The following is a 17,762-nucleotide window of genomic DNA, read 5'->3' on the forward strand; positions in this document are numbered from 1 at the left end:
CAATGCTCATCAGCTTTTTGTGGTAGCACTTGCTGAGTATAGTGAAGGTTCGTGAGCATTTCTTTTTTCAGACAGAATAACCAGTTTCAGATGGTCTGGTGAGACATTCCTTTGAAGAGTAAATAAGGCAGTTATAGTGTGTGGGGAAGACGGGGCGTGGACTTGGCAAAATGGTTGGTAATTAACTGGGTGAAGCTTGCTGACACAAAGTCTGATTTGAGTGGTGATACAGACGTGTCTGGTACTTATTATAGTATAGGGGGTTTCCTTGGTGGACACTGCACAAGTGTATGCGGGTGAGAAGAGATGGAATTATTAGACAGTCTCACATAGCTGGTCAGTATGCGCAGTGCTCCCAGAACACACAAAACTCCTGCCGGGAGTCCTGAGGGCATTGCTGCAGTCACACATCCTCATCGTTCCCACTCGCAGATAAGCATCAAGCATTGGTCCATCCTTCATCAAGACAAGAGTGCTTGTCTATACATTTCACTTCATATTGGTGGGAGGAAGTAAAGTTCCCTTTGGATGCAAGTCTTTTCCATGTTTGCTGAATTCCTTTACCTTAGAAGCCCAGATCATGTTTGTTACCTCCATCTGATATCCCACGGGCGAGGACTGATTAAACTGGAGTTGTCCTGTACGGGGAGGGCTTGTCAGTCGGTCAGATATTTCCCATGGGTGAACGTCATTCTGCAACACTAGCACTTTCTCTTCTCACCAAGCACCTGCTTCTGTCGCCATAGCTGCTTATGTTGGAGCACTGGAGAAGGATACAGCGAAAAAAGTAAAATCTTTGCACCAATTCCAGTTTCGGGGCTGGGAGAAGGAGAAAAACCAAACCAAACCAAACTGAAACAACCCAAAACAAAGTAATAGGAAACTCCAAATTTACTTTATGTCCACACAGGTAAAGATTTCAAATATAAAATTTCCTTAGCTATGTCAGGAAATTGACGAATAAGTGTAGGTAATCAACAAAGTGTTTTAAAATGTAATTACTAAAGTTGTTTGAGAAAATAGTCATCCAAGAGTACAGAGCAGTAGCAGATGAGCCGTGGGGTTTGGATCACTAATTCTATTTCTTGTACTTTTAAGAGCTGATTTTTATTTACTGCTTTATGAAACAGTCACGATAATTAACCCGTAGCTCTAGGGTTCAGCGTTTGCTGTGCGGCAACAGCTTAGAAAGCATTGCAGGCTCCAGGAGGGCTTGCGGAGATGTTGGCAGAAAGATAAAATTTCAGCAGCCAGGCAAAACGCACCTGCCTTTAATGTAGCCCTGGGGAGGCAGAGGCAGCTTTAGTGTAGCCCTGTGCCGTAAGAAAGCCCTTTTCAGGAAATGTGTGGAGAGGGATAGAGCAGGGTACCCGATGCTCTTCTCTGGCTATCTTGTGGATACATGATAAGCATACGCCTCACCTGCATATACAGAAACAGAATAATCAAGAAAGATTTAAAAATTTAGTGCATATGCTTTATAGCAGCACTATGACATTTTAGTTTCCGAATGGAAACTCACACAAGTGCAGATCGTATCAGTTACTTTCTCGTTGCCGTGGCAGGTACCTACAGAAGCAGCGGACAGGAGAAGCTTGTTTTGATCGTGGTTCAAAGCGGTGCAGTTTCTCATGGCTGCTGAAGTAGGAACGTGGAGCTGGTCACACTTGAATAGTTTAGGAAACAGGATTAGACTGGCAGCAGAGATGGCCCAGCTCTTCTCTGGACCAGCACACACAGGGCCCAGCATCCTCTATGGGTCTTATGTCTAGACCTCCCAAAACAGCACCACTAGCTGGGGAGTAACTATTCATGTGTGTGTGTGTGTGTGTGTGTATTGTGTATGTGTGGACAGTCCACATATAAGCATAATATAAAGAAAGAATAATATAACGTTTTGGCATCTAGTCTATATACACATGTGTGCACACACAAGCACACCACACTTAACAAGTTTTTCCATATGAAATTATTTTTTTTACTACATTTTATTTTTCTCTGTGTGTACATACACGTGTGAGCCCACACATACCATGGCATGTATGTGGAAACCATAGAACAGTTTCTGGAGTCTGTTTTCCTTCCACCATGTGTGACCCAGGGACTGAACTCATGCCGTCAAGACTGGCAGCAGGCTCCTCTACCTGCTGAGCCATCTCAGCAGCCCCTCCAATTCTTATTTGTTTCCTTTAGGCTAGGATGGGACTGTTAATACTCAATCTGTGATTAGTATTTATTTTTATGAAATAATCACTTCTTATTTGTCATAGGGTGGAGTCAAGTACCACATAGGGAGGTTCTTTATCAGAATTCATCACCAACTCTCAGACAGGACAGTAGAAGTTGAGTTTCTAGAGAACAATCAGGTATTGGGACCAGCAATCTCACTGAGCACCGTATACCCACTCTATCAATAGGAAGGCAAAATTCCATGAAGAAAAATGAGAACAGAAACTGATCCGTATAAAAATCTGTATGAAGTAAAGATAAGTAAATTATATTTTACTCTAAACAGCTGAGAATACATTCAAGAAATTGAAAGCAAACCTTAAAAAATATGGTTGAAAACCGTAAGCTATAAATTTGGCATAGCACATTGCAACAGGAGCAATATAAAATCTTTAGAATCAAAAATGCTAATAAAATGATGAGAAAAATAGGAGTAATGGATAAGCACAGTCTTCTGAACATGACTCCCTACACCTTAGGTTGATCTCTTTGGCCAAGTCTGCCAGTGTGTCCCTGAGAGAAAACCTGCATGTTGTTGCTGGGGCACTGGCTTCTCCCACACGTCACCCTTAATCACCTTTCGTCTCCACTTGCTGTATGAATGGCTGTCGGATTTGAGACTTAATTCTTTGCAGGTATTGCTTGGTCTCTTAGCTCTACTTAATGAACCGCATGTAGTTTTGCTGCCTGGAAACCACCAGGGGGCGGAGATTCCTAGCAAATCATAGCATTTGCAAATGTGAGGCAACTATTTTTAAAATACTAACCATTGTTGGTTTTTGTATGTGTTTTAAACATAACAATCCTGGAGAGCACAGGTCTGAATTTAAGGAAAGAATAACCAGGGGTTAAACTTGAACTTAAACACACTTGTGAAAACCATTAAGCTTTAATAGGATAAATTTAAAAATCATGAATCACTAACAAGATATTTTATGTCTGTGGGTAGAGCTCATCATGTCAAAATGTCAGTTTTCCCCAATCTGATCTGCAAATTCAATTCCATCTTATCTAGAACCCAGCAAAATATTCTTTACATCAACCTAAAAATCAATATATATAACATACAACACTAGGTATGAGCCCTAATGTAAAATATCTAATCCAGCTAGTAGCAATGTATCAGTACGGGATCATCAGTTGCAAAAAAGGGACCACATTAAGAGGCTGATGATAGGATTAACTGTGTAAGAAGAGGAAAAAAGGAACTGAAAAATGTCTACATTCTCTTTCACTTTTCTGTAAACTCACAAATGTTGAAAATCTTTTAGTTTTTTAAATATAGCACTCCCCATCTGCATGTTGCTATTAAGAACTTGAAATGTGGCTTAAATGGGAACATATATTAGAATATATATTAGATTTCAGAGACTTAGTAGCATCAAAAAAGGTAAATGAACCATCAAAAACTTTATGTTGAATTTTTATCAAATTGTATTTTGGTTATCTTGAATAAAAAGATTTTTAGTGGCATAAAATTTCATCTGATTGTTTTTTACCTTTTCCATGTGGCTACTAGAAAATTTTAAATTCTGTAGGAGGCTGGAGTTGTATTTTATTAATAGCTATTCTTTGGACTTCTATATCTGCTACCTTGTTCAAGCTTTGATGGCTAAATTAGAATTAGAAGTAAATTAGGACTCAAGTTCTACAGATGCTTTATATTTCCCATACCCTCAGCGTACACCATTTCCCTTTGTTTGGTGCTCAGCCTCTCAAGGCCTTGAGATGATGCTAGGAATTGACTCACAAGACGCTATATTTTGTAGCTTTTGCAACAGTAAGCCATCTTTGTTTTATTCATTTCTGAGGATTGAACCTGGACCTCTCATGTGCTAGGCAAGCACATTCCACCATTGAATTAAGCACCCAGCCTGTTTCCCCATTTGTGTGTGTTGCTTGTGGAAACTTGAAGTTGTTGAAATCATTACTATTGATTGATTTTTCCATATCATCTAATTGGGCAGGGGCTCTCAATGAAACCCAGAGCTTTCCCATTGGGTTTGTTTTGGTAGCCATCATACCTGTCTCCACTTTCTGAGACTGGAATTACAGGAGGCCACCATGCCCAGCAGCATTTTATACTGGATTCTGGGAGTAAACTGGTACTGTAGATGCATGTCAAGCACGTTGACTTCTGTGACATCTCTCCTAGCCCCCTGGACCTTTTTATGTTTTTATTGTGAGAAGGCTTAACTAAGTTGGCCAGGCTGGCCTTGAACTTCCTCTAGAGCAGTGACAGCGTTTGAGCTTGTGATCCTCCTGCCTCATCCTCCTTAGTAGCTGGGGTTATAGGTTGTGCTACCAGCATACAGTTAAGATAGTTTAGCCACAGCTAGTTGTGACTTCTATCCCCTCGGAGTTTCCTTTGTCTTACTAGAACTTGTGTCAGATGGCATTGGTGTGGTCATAGGTATTTTTTGAATGTGCCTAAGGAAAATTAAATTAGGGATACATTAATTTAGGCTTAGGGGAGAATATTTATGTGGTTTGTGAATAGTTATTTCTGGTAGTTCCGTTCAGAAATGACTTGGAATGCTTCATTTGTCACTCAGGGTTTTCCCAAGTGAAAGGTCACAGTTGGTGTCACTATGGGACTATGTTTTAAGTGTATGGTAAAAGTGGGCATTTATGCCATTAACAAAAGGGAAAAATGTCTAAGCATTTGAAGCCAGGGACTAGTCTAAGAAAATGCTACCGGTTTTCAGTTGGCAAATTGGTAACACCAGTTTCGGTTTTCACCGATGCCTCATTTACCAGGACAGTCATACCACTCAGGGGTATATTTGTTATGCAGCACTTATAACTAAGTTTATTGCAATTTCTAATTTTTGGGTGGGGACTGAGTCAAGTTGATGTCATCAGAATTACTGTGTTAGGTCATGTAATAGTAAAACAAACAGTGGGAATTTCTATGTGTGAAGATCAATATATGTAACCCGAAGAGGGCAAAGATAAACAGATGTGACTTTGCTCAAAGTTGTTCTCAACATTTGATCACTGGAAGATCTCTGTGATCCTTTGGATGTATTGGCAAAGTAACTCTATTTTCATAGTAACAGTCAAATGTTATTTTAATTTTTAATTCTACCTGTCTGAGTCGTATACTGCAAAAGTTTTTAACATTCAATGCAGAAGCAGATGAAAGAATCATAGTATCTTCTGCTATATCAAACATGAGATTTCAAGACTAAAACCATTTTCTTGCTGAAGATTTTTTTTGAAGTTGAAACACAAAAGTGTCAATTTATATGCATATTTGAGCATCTGTAGATACACTGATGATAAGTCTTTAACCACTGAAGGACTTGGGAAGGAATGAATTTCATGATGCATATTTAGGTCTATTATATACTGATGGTCCCAGGTACACATCCCGAGAAACATTATTAACTTGATGGGGGGTGGTTAGGGTGAAGTGGTTACTTATATTGTTTGATTATTAAATAAAACTCAGGAGTCAGATATCCGGGTAAAAACCTTATTGATCTGAGTAGTGGTGGAGAAACAACCAGTGACTTCCTCTCTCTCTCCTTCCTCAATCCAGAAAACCAATGAATCTTTCTAAGCCCCTCCCTACTGCTTCCTGTACCTGTATGTTCTTGGTCCTTGAGAACATCTATGGCTAATTCTGCTCACCTACTAGCTAGCTCTACTGTCTGATTCAATGAAAACTTTATTGGCAGTCTCAGGAGTGTCAAGGTGTGATCAGTATATCCCACAACTCTGGGGGCTGGTTCAATTTCAACCCGGATGAAAGCAGTTGTCTGAGTTATAAATTTAAGTAGATTAAGTTGTGCCTTTTATGTGGACAGGGCAGAGAGTATCACATTGGTCTGATTGAGTGCTTTTGTTAGTGATGTTTCCTGTTCTGAGCTGTAAGATGTGAGAAACAAATGCCTCAGTTCCACAGCTTTGACTCTAGGGCCGCTCCTGGGCTGGCGCTTGTTCGTTTCTATTGTTTGCCATAAATTATCACAAATAACTTGCTTATTGAAAATTAAATTTCTGTTTCTTCTCGGAATGTGTTGTGAGGTGATTATGTGTAGGCCAGAATTTATCCCCACATCACAAACCAACCTCTCTCTTGGCAGAAATACTTCCCACTTCCAAAGGAAGTTCTAAGCTTAAAGTCATGAAGACATTTCTGAAGGCATCCAACTTTCTTCCAGCCCCGAAGAAGAAAAAGTCAGTTTTCAAAATATATTTTAATATACATATCTTCCAGGTTTGATGTAGCATACCAAGAATTTCAAAGACAAATTGATCTATTTAATGATGTTTTTGAACTTGACATTCTCTTCATTCAATTTATCTCCTGAAATTTCAAAGAAAATCTCAGGTAAACTAAGAATTCATGCCTCCCGAAACCTTTCACAGTGTCTTAGTATTTTCCATCATGTGATTAATGAAGACGATTCACAAACCTCCAAATGTGGTGTGGGCTAGTCAAAGAGATCTGAAGCAGCTTTGTGAGTTCCTAGAAGAAACAAGGTGATTGATTTTAGAGGCAGGTAAAAACATCCCGTGCTTACACACGATGCGGGAATGCAGATGGGCGGTGTACCCCTGGTGAATTTCAGACTATTACCAGTGGCTCCTTGCAATATTATGGTGATCCTAAGGCTCATTCCAAGTTGGTTATAGGCCCCATGTGCATGCGTGTGTGTGCGTGCGCGTGTGTGAGTATGTGTGTTGTGGAAGTTATATCAACAACTGATTGTTTTCTTCTTGGGTTAATACTAGGATTAGTAGCCTAGTAAAACTGTTGCTTCATGTGTCTTGATGCCCACGCGCATCGAGAAGGCTCCTTTCCTTGCCTGAGGTCTGTGTTTGTCAGTGCAAGGCAAAGAACCCCTCCCGGCCATTCTGCTGTTGCCCCTCATGGTGATGAGCAAGGTGTAAGGTGGGACAACTTACTCTTCGGTGGGTCTGTCGTGGTTCCCTCCGTGGTGTGTGTGCCCCTGCGCATGCCTGCAGGGGTGCTCATTTCATAGTCATCATCATCGGTGACCCCAGGAGTTGTGACTTGGCCCTGGGTGGTTCCTTGTATAACAGGGCTTGTTCCTGCCTGTCTCGTAGGAAGGACTCCATTTTGTGCATCTGGTTTAGCCCCAGTCTGACTGGAGGGCAGAATGCCTCCGGGAAACAAGGGGTGGATAAGGAGGCCTGTGAAGATTTGTGAGGCTATTGGCTGTTATAGGGAAGGAAACAGAAGAAAAGAACTCATTTTAACCAGGTTAACTAATCTTTTTTGTTTAGAGGGAGGAGAGCCGGGTGGGATAGGGATGGCCAAAGGGAGAGGCTAAAGTCAAAGACCTGCTGCCCACTGCCGCTGCTTGAGGACCTGCAGCGTTTCTGCTGCTGTAGCTACTCGGGGGTCTGCAGCATTTTACTTAATTCATTACACTATGATGCTACCTCAATTACTTATTTCTGTTGTCATGTTTAGATACCACAGTAGTCCAAATACATGTCTATAAACATGATCTGTGCATAATTGCATAGAAATTATGAGTGAGGATAATAAAAATTTTAATTCTTATTCTTCAGTTATTTGTGTCTATAAGAAGGAATTAACTCATTACTACCAGAATATAGAAAAAGAACTCTCATAAAATGGAAAGTACAACAGATTTAATCCTTCCCGAAGAGTCAGTATTTATATTACTTTGTGTCTACATCTGTAGAATAATGTATAATCTTCAATATAAAATTTAAGTTAATCAAAATAAAGTTTAAACGTGTGCAGTGGCCCTCTGGGTTAATACTGAGTCTGATAGCAATATATAGAAAGCTAATGCAAAGTTAAATTAATGGAAACTAGTAGGAGAAAGATGACAAAATCTTTAACTGAGAAAGAATAATCAACTCCAAGGAGCTGTAAAAATGCACAGCTCATGGTAGGAGAAGGTGGGGGAGGGGATGTAATCGAAAGAGCTGGAAGGGCAGAGGACACTAGGAGAAATGAGAAGAATTTAAAATGGTAGTGACTTAAGAGATTTTTTTCTTACCAGTTCTTCTGAGCTTAGGAGAGTACCCTAAAAGCAAAATGACAAATAGAAGCAATTAGAGAACTTTCAATATATTCAATGCAATGTATATAATATAACTCAAAACCTCCAAATACTTCTCAGTATTATAAAGAAATTGGATGATCTGGTATCTGTATCATAAAACTCATGTCAGCATGTGGTTTGAGACTGCTCATGTTTATTATTGAATAATGTGACTTAGCTTTGAAAATCATACATACATACATACATATATATAATTAGGTTATAGATATACATTGGAAAGAATCTGGAGAATACGGAAAGCAACAGAAAAAATAATCCTATGATTTATGTATGATGGTTTTTTCCAGGTGTTGTTTTACAAATTTATTCTTCATGTAATAGAAACTCATTTATATAGTTATTTTTCTTAGTATTTTGTAACAACCCCTATCTGTGTTATTGCCAAATTGTGATAAATGCAATTTAAATGGCTATGTAATATTTATTTATGGCTATGTTGTAGTTCACTGAATTTTTCTGTTTTGATTTGGTCTTAAATTTAAGTTTTAGCTGTATTTTATACACCACAAATATTATTTAATGAGTATGTGGTACCTAAATCTTTGCTGCACTTCAGAATTTCTTTTCTTGAGATGTAGTCTCAAGATGTGGCATAAAGAGCCAATAGGAGTGGGTGTAGTGAATGACACACTCCTGTAATTCCAGCACTGGAGAGGTTGAGGCAGGAGGATTACAAACTCAAGGACATCCTAATAAGCTATACAGATGCCTGCTTAAACACAAAGGGTTGATTGGGATTTCGTATTAATATTCACCTCTCCTTTTAGGAATGGAGCTGCCATCTGATGTTAATGCTGAAACTGGTTTTGGTCTTTGATGATTTTATCAGTGAGCTCAAGAGTACTTTCGTAAAAACTAATAGGAATAGAAGAAAGTGTTGAGGACTGACAAGAAAGAAAAAAGAGGTTGAACATTGTGGGATAAACACATATGGCTAAAATAGATTTGATATTAAAAATAACCCCCCACATCATGGGTCATCATATTAATCCCACTAAGTTATTTCTTTTTTGACAGTGTGGTTCAGGGGTGACTGGCTGCTTTGTTTACTAAGGGTGCGGCTAGAGGGGTAACTGTATCTCATTCATTTTCAGACTGGATGCAGTGATGATGTTTACAAGAGATTGTGTCGTTAACTGAAACGGTACCGTGAAGGACACAGAAGTGCACCTTCCAGCCTGCCAGGGCTAAGTAAGTGTTATATCTTGCTATTTTCAGTGCTCAAACAGTGCAAAGTGAGTTAGAATCCTGGTGCTTGATTGGTGAATTGAGACAAGAGAAATACTCTGCACATGGGCAACTGAAAATCACAACAGTCTTACCTGAGCTCCAAGTTGCGCCACAATAATGGGTAACATCTAAAAAATAAAGGGACAAAAATCACTGTTAAAGTCGAATACTAGGGGATGGGTTAGGGGTCCCACTTGCTCAGCAGCCCACAGCCACAGTCGAGGTCTGGAAGGTAGATGAGAAGTACTGATAACTGGGTACGAGTTGCTTGCTTGCTGAAATGGATGAGGAGTTGGCATGCTGTGTATTTTCTGCTGCTCCAAAAAAAAAAAAAAAAGCTAGCCTAACTTTACAAAAAAGAAACTCAAGTCTTAAGCTTTTATTTTGATTTCCACAGGAAATCCAGTGTCAGGAAAAGTCATCAAAATTGACTTTCGACTTAGTATGTACCACCCTGAAGGATTTGAGTCTGACCGGCTCCTGCTCTTGCCATTTTCCCATTCAGCTGGCACAGCAGTGCCTGTCAGGCCAACAGTGACAGGCACACATCTTTCTGTAGTAGTAGTCAGCTCCTTGTCTCCCGGCAGCAAAATATGACAGCAGAGGAACAACGAATCCAAACAACTGTCAGGGTGGGTGTTGTGAAGAAAACCAAATTAAAATCTCCTTTTAATGGAAAACTGGAGTGGAGGGAACAAAAATAAATAAATAAAAAGGGGAACTGGGTGGGTACATAAGTGACCATGATAACAAAATTTAACCTAATTGTTCAGCAGTGTAATTACAAAGGAGATACCTTGTCTCAGTTATTGCTTGGAAGTTGTCTGAAGTAATGACAGCGAACATGAGTGTATTTACTGCGTTGCACAAACTGTTCTAGACACTTATTTTTTTAATTTTTGCAACAGTCAGAGGAAGCCTCTACTTTAATACCTCTTCTACATTTTGAGGAAGGTGAGTCCTACCAGGCTGAAATAACTCGCCCACACGGCGCCAGCTGTTTACACAGAGAGCTGGGATTTGACTAGCTTTGTGGTTCTGCATCCTTTCTTCCCAAGGTTGGCTTTGGTAGTTAAAGGCTACAAAGGTAGGTTTGTGTCAGAGAAAGTGATCCAACTTTATATTGCTTTTCAAACATTTACGTTTCGGCCTGTAAATTAGTACTTCTGTCTGTCATCATCTTTGGTCAGAGAAACCTCTTTATTTATTTATTTATTTTGAGAAACCTCTTTATGTCTTATTTATTTATTTATTTTTTTGGTTATGGGTCACAGGTATGGCAAAGACTCAAAACTGATCTAAATGCTGAGAATAAAAAGATCACTGAGTGCTTAGCCCTAAGAGGGACATCTCTACCACAGTGTCAGAGGCTCAGAGGGAAGCACAGAGTGTGGCAAATAGAATGGGAGAGCTGGAGGAAGGGACAGAGTGGTGTGCAATGCTGTCCTGTGGGAAGGACTGGGCTGTCACACTCTTGAACTCTTAGCTGCTGTGATTACCTGTGCAAGCCCTGCATAAGATGGGAACTGTGAAAATTCTGTCATGGACAGGGGAGGGACCCACGAGGCCCCACCCCTCTCTGAGGATTCAGAGTTAATACTTGCTGGGGTAGCAGAGAGAAATCTTCTTTAGTACATAGCCATGGGTAAGTCGTTTGTGTTTCTTTAAGTGATACTTCACCTGTGCTTTTGTACGTTAACCTAATCAAGCTCATTGACTGCACACAATAAAGGATGTGCAAGAAGAAGGGAGATTAGATAGAAAGAGGAAGGCCAACCACTGGGAGGAGGACGAGAAGAGGGACATGGAGAGAAATGGGAGGTAATTATGATAGAAATACTTCATAGGCATGTATGAGAATGTCATAATGGGACCCATTATTATGTAAAATATATGCTTCTAAAGTTCTTCCAAAAAATTATCCACTCTACATAGGAAGAGGCAGGTTAGAGGGACTGGAGCTAGGCCTGGCCCAGAGACATTGGGGAATTCCCAGCAAGACTGAGGAATCAATGATTTAACATTGCTGTGCGTTGGGGAATGTGCAATGTCCGATCTTCTGTACAAACCTTTTATAATATGCTCACTAATGCCTCTGACTCTGGGGAATAAGATGCTGGACTGAGTCTTTTCAAATATTTTTCTTTTCAAATATTTTAATTTTTAAGTCACCATCCTGTGATCTAGTAGATACTAGCATGGCATTTGACCTTCATGTTTTCTTGCTAGGGTGTGGTAATAATTTTCTTACTTTCTACAGTAAGAAATTATGTATATAGCAGCATACTATGCGGTTAGTGAAAATAACACTGTATGCAAGCATTTGAAGGTGTCGAAACAATTCATGCCATTTTGTGTTCATAGAACAAACACCTGCAAACCATCTGCTTACAGTTTATAAGACCCTTGAAGAAGACTGTTTGATCCCATAGCTTCAGCTGAGGGAAAATGTCCTGAGTTCAGGAAGCCTTTCCCTCCGCTTACCTGGGGTTGCAGCTGTTGTGGTCTGCTCAGCGGGCCCAGGGTGAAAGGGAGTGTCTGTGCACCATGTGCCAATCCAGTGGTAGGGTTGAGCTGTGGGGCATCAGAGAAGATTTTCATTATATTTCTTTCAGTTTGAACATCTGGGACCCTAAAATATGTCTATTAAAGATAAAATATAGATTTAAAGGAAGAATTTCTTACATAAGTTCATACTATTTTATTGTGTGTGTAATTAATCACAGAGATAAAATTCGGATGTTTAATTTTCTAGCACAGATTTGTTTTTTATGTGTATGCATGTGTGTCAGCATGTGTGTATGTATGTTTGTCTGTATGTATATTAGTGCAGGTGCCTAAGTAGGGCAGATGAGGGCATTGGGCCTCCTGGAGCTGGAGTTCCAGGAATTTGTGAGCTGATCTACACAAGGGCAGGGAACCAAGTCTCTGGTCTTCTACAAGAGCGGTGTGGGGACTTGTAGCATGGCAGAAGACAAGTCCTCTGCAAGTGCTCTTAACTACTGAGCCACCTATCAAATTCCTACACTAAACTATAAAGAAAGAAAAATTAGTATGTACATGTTCATGCTAAGCATGTGTTTGTCGAAGTCAGAGGGCAACTTCGCTGTGCCTGTCTTTTTCTTTCCTATTTATGTGGTTCCTGGGCTTCAAACTCAGATTGTTGGCCTTTTGCTTTTACAAACTGAGCTGCTTGTCTCTGCTTCCCCAGGAATTAAAATTCTTTCTTGTCATCTCTGAGACCATTTAGGTAATTTACTCCCTTCTGTATGCAATAATGGTTATTGGACATATTCTGATTGCTTTTTTCCCTTAAGAAGTGAATTATTTCATAGGTATTTCCAGACAAAGTTATGAGATACAGAAAAACATACCGAGTCTGGAGCATGGGTTAATGCTGTATTTCAATATGAACACTGGAAAAGTCATGGGGGAAATGCTTTTCTTCCCCAAACAGATGACTCTTTAAAGATGTTCTGTGAGCAAAGATGTTACTGTCCTGTTGTCACCCTAGAGGGTCACAATAGCAATCATAGTGTTTATGTGGGATGTGATATACTAGGGGCTGTCAAGGAAGGTCTGGTGCAGAAGCTGGGGCAGGATCTTAGAGAAGAGGTATCAGGATCTGGAGATTACAAATGAGAATGAGGTCAGTGCTACAGAGGGGCTGTGAGAAAAGCTTTCGAAGGTTTATTGAGTGGCGCCCGACTCTCTGAATATCCTCTTGCTCCTCTTCCAGCCCGTGTGCAGTGAATGTGTGTGCATATGCACTTGTGGACAGACATTTCCATATGTTCTTGATTCTCCTCCATGCTCAGTATCAGGTGCCAGATTAATTAAACCAAAGGTAGTGCGGTGATGTAGGAGAGTACTTACCAATTGCAGGTCTGAGCCCCAGGTGAGCAGCTGTGCTAGTGGTATTAGACTTATGGAAGGAAAGATCTGCGGGGCATCGAAACTGGGCATTAGACAAGAGATTATCTCTTTGGACTGCAGCCTCAATGGTAGATAGATAGTCTCAGGTAGTTTATACTGCTCTCCAAGTTATAGTCACCATCAGCTCTCTCACTGCTCACCAATGGTCTGCATGAGGCCTCATTGTCTCCTGTGTGGTTCTGGATGGCCTAGTAGTATGCCAAGTTTATGATATTTATCAAGTGATTTATTTATGATTATTATTTAGTTATATTTCTGTCTTGGTAGTCACTCAATTTCGCACATAAAGGTTTATATTCTTTTCCCTAAAGAATGTCTCTAATAGTATAAGATACAGGTTCTTTCAGCAGTTAGATTGATTCCACTTGAATGATCTACAGTGTCCAATAACTAAAGAGACAGCTTGAACTTCTAATATTTTTGACTCATATTTCATAATCTACATGAAGGCAAGGCACTGATGAATGAGAGTTGGAGTGGCAGGGAACATAGGAGCCAAAACAGTTTTCAAGGTTATTTAAATGTCTCGAAAAAACAGGCTTTATAGCAACAATCAGTTCATTGGTAGTGATGAAACTAAAGAAAATTTTGAGAGGGCACAGGGGAGGTCTCAGTGAATAAAGCATTTGCTGGGCAAATATGAGGACCTGAATTCAGATTCCTAGCGCTCATGTAAACAGCCACATGTGTGATTCCAGGGCTGGAGGTGGAAAAGAGGCATCCCATGGCTGCGCTGGCCTGCCAGTCTAGTCAATAGAGGAGGAGAATAACAGAGGAAGGCCTCCTGAGGTCAGCCTCTTATCTCCAAACATGTGCACGCACACACACGCTCTCTCTCTCTCTCTCTCTCTCTCTCTCTCTCTCTCTCTCTCTCTCTCTCACACACACACACACACACACACACACACCACATATATGGCGGGGGTGGGGAACAGGTGGAGGAGCGAAAGAGATTGAGAGAGCCTAGAGATAAGTTGTAGTTATTTTTCTGTACACCTCTTCTGTCATTTTCAGCAAATCAGAGTATCATAGAATCTCAAGGACACAGTTTTGTAAATAGGCAATACCACCCACTTTCAAAGCTTTCTACATTTAGTTTAGATTTCTAGATTAAAACAAAGTTTGCTCATGTAATTCACATGAATAAAAGGGAAAAGAATGAGGCTGCTTTGCTTTCTTCATTTAAACATCAAAGCAAGTACACTGGCTTTCTTTTCTTACTTATTCCAAAGGGGGAGGGGCGCAATTCTTTTGAGGACTGAGACTGTCAAATCTTGATTTGTAAAAATTTACCAGTCTTACTGAGCTCCCAAGGTCCCAATGAGGAGCGGAAGGAGGGAGAAGATGAGCAAGGAAGTCAGGACCACGAGGGGTGCACCCACCCACTGAGACAGTGGGGCTGATCTATTGGGAGCTCACCAAGGCCAGCTGGACTGTGACTGAAAAAGCATGGGATAAAACCGGACGCTCTGAACATGGCGAACAATGAGGGCTGATGAGAAGCCAAGGACAATGGCACGGGGTTTTGATCCTACTTCATGTTCTGGCTTTGTGGGAGCCTAGCCAGTTTGGATGTTCACCTTCCTAGACATGGACGGAGGGGGGAGGACCTTGGACTTTCCACAGGGCAGGGAACCCTGACTGCTCTTTGGACTGGAGAGGGAGGGGGAGAGGAGTGGGGGGAGGGGGAGAAGGCTGGGAGGAGGGGGAGGGGAATGGAGGCTGGGAGGAGGGGGAAACTTTTTTTTCCTTTTCTCAATAAAAAAAAATTTGTAGTCAAAAAAATTAAAGAAACACAATAATAAAAAAAAATTACCAGTCTTAACATGCTTCCTGTCTTGGTTTGTAAGTTGTTGCTATTTTTGGGTGCTTACCTGATTTGGTTGCTGTTGACTTAACAATGTCACCTGATCTGGAGTTTTCGTTGGAGGAAGTCCCAAAGCAGGGTTAATCTGCTTCTGTGAATATAAATATTTGTTAAAGCAGAAGGGATGTGTTTGAGGTTTTGAATCCTTTTATGTCAGGAAGCTAACAGATTGTCCCTTAAAGAGCTATGTAAATTTAAGCTCCTTGTCTTTTGAGCAGTTTTAAGTCTTCAAATATTTTTTGTTCGGCTGGATTTGGAATCAGAGCCTGGAAGACAAGTGAAAAAGTTGGGCATGTGGGATTCCAGTGCTTGTCTCTGGCTCCTGTTTATTTACTGTTTCTCTCCTCTGCTAGGACTTGTGTTACACTCTGAGTCTTAGTTCTGTATACATCTGTTTTTATATTTCTTGAAATATTTGAATTAAAGTGCAGTTTTTTGAACCTTCCCATGTTTGCCTTGCATGCGACATGTCAGTTTTGCACTGTGCAAAGTCACCTGGTGAGTGTCAGAGTCAGTACTGGGACCACTGCAGTGATCTAGTTTCTGAATACAATGAACCCTTCTCTTGGGTCTGGTCCCAGAATGCTTTTGTTGCTGGATGCATCTCAGAGGGAAGGATGGGTGGTCCTCCAGTGATGCCAACTTTTGGAACATATTTTTGACCTTGTTTCAAACATTAAGTCTGCACCGAGAACTTCTTAATAATGCGTTGGTCTTTCATATTTTGTTTCATTCTCTCTATTCAATTTTTTTTCATGGAAAGCTTTACAATCTAAGTTTTTTGCCAAACAATGATTTGATATGTGTAGCCATTGTGAATTCTAGGGGATCATACTCCCTAGCTTTCTTCTCATCGCTGCATTTTAGCAACCAGGACAAGTATGCAATCTGGAGTGTTTCCAAGTAGTCTGTTGGTCGTACAGATGAGTATGGAAGTGCCAAATGAGCTCAAGTGTTTTCTTCTTTCATAGTAAATCTGTTGCATTTTCCCTGTATATCTTAAGCATCTTGATCAAAGAGAAATCTACTTGGTGATCAAATAGCCTATCTCTATACCTATAAAATAACTTAGAACAACTGAAGCAATAATAGAACACCAGTTCTCCACCCCCAATTAAAAAATCTATTATATGCCAACATGTTTTGTAATGATACATGTTAAGTAAAAACTGTTCGATATTTTATAATGTATATCATATAATTTTATAGCTAAGAGTTTATCCAATTTAGATGTTTTGCTTATCACATAGAAAAATCAGAAAGTGTTGTTTACCCTTTTAGTCATGAACAAAAAACCAGTCACCAAAGAAATCTTCATTTTGTTTTGGAAAATAAAATAGTCGCCCACTCTGTCTGTCATGTTAACTCTATTACTTTACCCAAACAATTGAAATTCTTCTGTGATAAAATGGATGCATTAAAAAAATGAAAACATTGAAATTTGCATGAACACATTATTAGTTTACCATCTTTTGCTTTGTATAATAAAATCAGAAAACTTAAAAAGTGGGTCACAGATCAGAGTGGTTTTGTTGAAAAGCAGGAAGAGATAAATGTCTGTAAAGGAGACATGGCTGAGCCTGGTCAGTACATAAAGTAAACACATTGCACTTACTGGTAATGACTGAGTTGATCCTAGAAGACAAAACAGTAGAATCGTAGTCTTCATGTTTCGATTTGCTACCTATAAGAACAAAATTGTGTTACTCTTTTTTTTAAACCTCTGAGAGAAGATAATGCTAAAAAATGATCGTTCTACTTGCAATCTGGTCAAGTAATGTTACCTTTATGCTACCAGGCAAAATGATATTCAAAATCCAGATGACTTCTCCACTTTACTCTGGTGCAATATTTATCTTTTGCTGATTTGTGTTTGTAGAAGGAATTTAAGCTCAGCTACAGGAAACAGGCAACTCGAGAGACCAATCAGGGCTAAAGTATCTATGAAATCATTTGGTTTCACTTCCCAACACTTCATTAGGTGGGTTATTAGCTGCAGACATTGTGTTACCCAATGTCTGTGATTTGACTAGAGGGTATTGTGGAAGACATTCCTGTATAATTTTCAAAAGTGCAGACAACAACAACAACATAAAAGACAATTGTCTTCACTTCCCGATGTTTTGCAAAACATTTCACGAATTTACTGGTTTTGTCATGTAAGAGTGAGTAAATATCTCAAGCACCAAACTATATGGAGCTCTTGCTGTGTTGTACAGAAATAAAGTCTATTACATGTATTTCTTTTTAACATAATTTGTTTCCTTGATTAACATTATGTGTCAGTCAGTGCACATAGATCAGTTTTATTTATTGAAGGTTAAATTGTATTAAACATTTTTCTTGATGTATAGATAATTTATTATTACTTAATTTTTAAAATTATAACCATGTTACAATGAATATCCTCATAACATATA

General features: G+C 39.7%; 1 protein-coding gene across 1 annotated transcript; it reads right to left on the bottom strand.

The window, feature by feature from the left end:
• Window positions 1–688: 688 nt before the first annotated feature.
• Window positions 689–17,011, bottom strand: Amtn (amelotin). Its single transcript, XM_075942782.1, has 9 exons — window positions 16,958–17,011; window positions 15,350–15,433; window positions 13,416–13,481; window positions 12,024–12,113; window positions 9,632–9,667; window positions 8,244–8,270; window positions 7,150–7,423; window positions 1,523–1,722; window positions 689–763 (listed from the first exon to the last, which is right to left on the bottom strand). The coding sequence occupies exons 1-9, from the start codon at window positions 17,009–17,011 to the stop codon at window positions 689–691; spliced, it is 906 nt and encodes a 301-aa protein (XP_075798897.1).
• Window positions 17,012–17,762: the final 751 nt, after the last annotated feature.

The sequence above is a fragment of the Microtus pennsylvanicus genome, chromosome 12 (assembly GCF_037038515.1).
Source record: "Microtus pennsylvanicus isolate mMicPen1 chromosome 12, mMicPen1.hap1, whole genome shotgun sequence".
In the NCBI taxonomy this organism is placed as follows: Eukaryota; Metazoa; Chordata; class Mammalia; order Rodentia; family Cricetidae; genus Microtus; species Microtus pennsylvanicus.

What these genes read in the sequence shown, in the direction of transcription:
- Amtn (XM_075942782.1), bottom strand. Translation starts at nt 17,011, where the DNA reads ATGAAGACTACGATTCTACTGTTTTGTCTTCTAGGATCAACTCAGTCA. An exon ending in GTCAACAGCAACCAAATCAG is followed by an intron (nt 13,482 to 15,349) that starts GTAAGCACCCAA and finishes GATGCCCCGCAG; the next exon opens with ATCTTTCCTTCCATAAGTCT. An exon ending in CTGATACGATCTGCACTTGT is followed by an intron (nt 764 to 1,522) that starts GTGAGTTTCCAT and finishes ATCCTTCTCCAG; the next exon opens with TGCTCCAACATAAGCAGCTA.